Source organism: Folsomia candida, unplaced genomic scaffold, assembly GCF_002217175.1.
Source record: "Folsomia candida strain VU population unplaced genomic scaffold, ASM221717v1 Fcan01_Sc005, whole genome shotgun sequence".
NCBI lineage: Eukaryota > Metazoa > Arthropoda > Collembola > Entomobryomorpha > Isotomidae > Folsomia > Folsomia candida.
The window spans coordinates 9661721-9665876 of record NW_019091197.1 but is presented as its reverse complement, the minus strand read 5'-3'; the positions used below and the strand labels follow the sequence as shown (position 1 = coordinate 9665876).

The 4156-nt window shown below is 36.9% G+C and overlaps 1 protein-coding gene across 1 annotated transcript; it reads right to left on the bottom strand.

Moving 5' to 3' along the window:
- Positions 1 to 942: 942 nt before the first annotated feature.
- LOC110850538 lies at positions 943 to 3651 on the bottom strand. The gene is made up of 5 exons (XM_022097970.2): positions 3403 to 3651; positions 3210 to 3344; positions 2836 to 3144; positions 1502 to 1618; positions 943 to 1435 (listed from the first exon to the last, which is right to left on the bottom strand). The coding sequence occupies exons 1-5, from the start codon at positions 3415 to 3417 to the stop codon at positions 1316 to 1318; spliced, it is 696 nt and encodes a 231-aa protein (XP_021953662.1). The 5' UTR covers positions 3418 to 3651; the 3' UTR covers positions 943 to 1315.
- Positions 3652 to 4156: the final 505 nt, after the last annotated feature.

The window sequence follows — 4156 nt, the reverse complement described above, 5'->3', positions numbered from 1 at the left end:
TCAAAATTGTATAAGTGATTATAAAAATTATGAAAAATTACAAACTGAGGTTTTCCTAATTAACAATATTTCCATTTCTAATAGAAATATGGAAAACATAAAGTTTTCTTATGCCTAGGAGAATGTAACTCGTCCGACCAGGAAATTATTTTTATGGAAACGCACACAATTTAAAAGATCAGATTTTGAATAAAAGTTAACTGAGACTCCAGAAATGCTTAAAAATTCAGTCTTGCACAAGTTAGTGACTATATATTCACAGTTCACTTGAGCCACCCTCATTTACAACATTACATATTCAATTTCATTCATACAAGTGATTATGATAGTAAATGAATATGAATGAGTTAACGTGAATGAAAGGATTTTTTTCTCTCTAAACTTAGTATGTGGGGCGAAATATGAAATCACATTAAACTGAATTAAACGAAACTTTGTCTGTGCATTTCTTATATATAAAAAGATCTGCACAATTATAAAATACAGAAGTTAATAATATTTAAAAACGAGTTAAACTGAACCAAAATATTACTTATAAATGTACTAGTCAATAAAGCTGAATTTATCTACCCTTAAAAGTTAAAAAATAATTAAAGAACCAATAATTAATTTCATAGTAACGATTGAGGATTTTAAGATTTAATATGTTGACGTCATCATAAGGGGTGGGTGGGTGCTTTTTAGCAGTGATGACGATTGATGATTTTAGGGTGGGTGGGTGGTTTTTTCACGATTTTCTGATGACGTAATATATGGACGATCCCTAAAGGGATCTTGTTTACGCGACTTATGTAATACAGCATGGTGCAGAGTACCGGATTGTGGAGTAGTATTATTGCGTTGTTTTGCAAATTCAGGTATGAGGATAAAATATACTTATGGGGTGAAAGATAGTCGTATGGAAGCTATTGAGCGGATTAAAATTGTTTGATGAAATAAAAATAATATTCAAAATATTTATTCTGAAGAACAGATTGGAAATAATGGACATTATTTTTTGGAAGTATGAAAACAAGTGTAGATACTACCTCCAGGGCGTTTGGACACTTCAACATCGGGATGTTTGCACTGACTCAATTTTGAACATAAAGATCTACAGTTTAGAAACCTTGTGATAATTTTCGGGAAAATATAATTTTCACACTGCCCTGTAAATTTGATTATCTACCAATTGAACCCCTGTGTTCATGTATTTATTTCCCTAATCGGGTTTATCTTTTCTATGTACATATAGAGACTCGATTATATATCGATTCCTCGCTAAAAGAAATATGGTAAGGAGAAATTTATGTTAGGAATTCATCAAATTGCACAATCAATATTTAAAAATATCATCAAAGATGACGTTCAGGGGAGAAAGTTGGTCCTTCACCACGCTCTTACAATCATTCCAGTCTTCGTCCTCCCGATTCCACTCGCCTCCTCCCAGCCAGTACTTTAATTATTAGTCATGAAGAAATTAAGTGAATGAATAAGATAGCGGCAAACTTGTTTGTCTCACGTCTGTCGGAGATATGTTTCTTGCTCGAGCTAGAACACGCTTCTTAAACTCTTCAGCCTCAGCGTCTTCATCTTCATCACCGTATTGACTAACGGCATCGTCGTCCTGGTTCAGGGCCTGGATGCAGACTTACAATGAGGGTGTGTGAAGTGAATATCTCGGATTTTGACTGGACTTATTTTAAATCGTTCACGCACTTATTCTTGAGTTTCCGTGAAAACACATATTTTCGCTGGTGGCGGAAGTTTCAAATTAATTTTCAGGTAAAAACAGAGAATTTTCAAAAAAGCTTTACATTTTCAAAAATGTATGGTTTTTTGCATTTTTAAATATGAAGCAATGGGATAAAAATTACTAATTTCGAAAAAAATTGAAAGGAATTTTTATATTTTCAGGGAAGTAGTTCTGAGCAAAAATTGTATTTAGTATATGAAAGGTTAAACAGAGAAGGAAGAAAAATCTCTGGAGCGTTTTGGAAAATCCTGATTTTAACAACTGAATTTTAATATCCCGCCGAAGACGTAAACATGCGCATTCTGTGGAAAACGAAAAAACATAGGTCCGCTAAAGGACATGGCACACAAAGCATGGCAAAATGCTCGTTCGTTCGATGTGCAATTTTTTGATATGTTGTAGCCCCGATGGTATTGAGCAATGTTTAAGTTACCCTCAAACCGAAATTCGACCTGGATGACTTTGTTTTAACCCGTCAAAGGTTATCAGGTCAAGTTTCACGTAGCCCCATAAATGGGGTATCGTTGGAAAGGGGTCGGTGAGAGGATTCAGAAAATATATACTTTGTGGGGTAAGAGACCACTCCACGCTGATTTAGACGTCGGAGAATATTATTGAGTTTCGTCGGTCTGCTGCTGTGTTAGCTCTCAATCTCCTCCTGCGTTAACGTCTCAATACTTGCAGAACCAAAACTCAATAACACTCATCGGTCTCAAACTAATCAGGGGGTGGTCCCCGACGCCATAAAGAATATACTTTCTGAATCCTCCCGCCGAGACCTTTCCAATGACACCCCATTTATGGGGCTACGTTAGACTTGACATGGTGACCTTTGTCGTCTAACAAGGTCATGCAGGTCGAATTTCGGTTTGAGGGTAACTTAAACATTGTTCAGTACCGTCAGGGCTAAAATATATCAAAAAATTAGCCAAATCTAACCAACGAGCATTTTGCCATGCTTTGTGTGCCATGTCTTTTGTGCGTCGGTGTATATGTAGAATTACTCCGGTCAAAACCCCCAATCGGAGATAATCACTTTACACTTCCTCTTTACTATCAATTTAGCTATAGGTTACGTTGGTATTTATTCGCATACGAACCTCATTAAACTTTCGACTGCCACCGGCGCTACCTAGAGAATCGTAAAACGATTTTTGTTCTCCACTCAGGTTGGGAGTATCGGCCTGAGGAAATATGGGCAACCTGGTGCGCCCACGGCTTCGATTCTTTACCTCTGTTTTCTCCACAATATTTATGAGACAACAGGACAACCGGTACTCGCGCTGTTTCTTGTAGAGAGCCCGCAAACCTTCAATTTTGTCAGTCAGATGGGCCGCATTCGTTTCGGGGACATTACTAAGCCTGAATTTTTGTATGCAGTATACCTCTTTATCTCGGAGGTTTTCGCGCTATGTTCAAAATGTTTCTAATAAAATAATAACTCAACGTTAACTTAAAATATTTTTGGACTCACCACATTGTACGCTTTTAAAACATCGAGCCATGTATCATGAGGGAAAAATTTTTTGCCTTTTTTTAAACGCAGTCTCAGGCAAGGAAATCGTAGCGAGACATAGATTGACGGCTTCCTCGGATTTTCTTCTTTCGCCTGTTTAAACACGAGACAAAATAAAGTGTTATGTATTTAAATATATTGATTTACGTACCATAGACGTATTCATAGTTGATGCAAAATTAAGTAGGATTTAGGTGTGCGAAGTGCACCAACGGTGGAACGATGGTTATATAAATAGATAATGATTTGCAGATTGACAGTGTGCGGCGCCGGATGCTTGTTATCTGTGGTCGAAGAGTCATTGACAAACACAATGTGGAATTAGATTAGATTGGTTTTCGAGAATTGCGACGGTCCGGTGGTATATTAATCTTGTAGATATTTACCTCTGCCCAACGAATGCAAGTATTGTGAGGTGTACAATGGAGTTTATTGTGCTAAACTGAGCTTAATGTTGTCCACTTTGGGTGTTGGTTTTTGGTTATATGCTAATCATCGTGATTTTGGGACTGTAGTGGGATAGTGTAGGGTGCGTCCAACAATGATAGGACCAAGCGATTTTTTTCTATTTCTCTGCTCATGTTATCTTGAATGAACTGATATTTGGCATGTTTCTGGACATTATCACCCTACATTATCCCACCAAGTTTGGATTAAATCCATCACGAACTTCCGGCGATATATGGAAATGTTTGAAAATGAGGTGTCCAAAAATGATAGGACCACTTCACCATTTTTGGCTTATTCGTTTCAGTCAGCGGTCAAATACAAATTTATCGTTTAGCAAACTCACTATCACACCGAATAGCGTTAAAAATTGCATTTTTGTAGAGACGAATCAAATTTATCAACTTTAGGGGGGCAACAAGGTCCAAAGATAACAAAATTGGCTTTTTTAACGCTTT

Bases quoted from the DNA above. Each gene is read 5' to 3' on its own strand.
- LOC110850538 (XM_022097970.2), bottom strand. The intron at 1,619-2,835 runs GTTCGTATGCGA...GTCTGCATCCAG, and splicing joins GCAGTCGAAAGTTTAATGAG to GCCCTGAACCAGGACGACGA. The intron at 1,436-1,501 runs GTGAGACAAACA...TAATAATTAAAG, and splicing joins GAAACATATCTCCGACAGAC to TACTGGCTGGGAGGAGGCGA.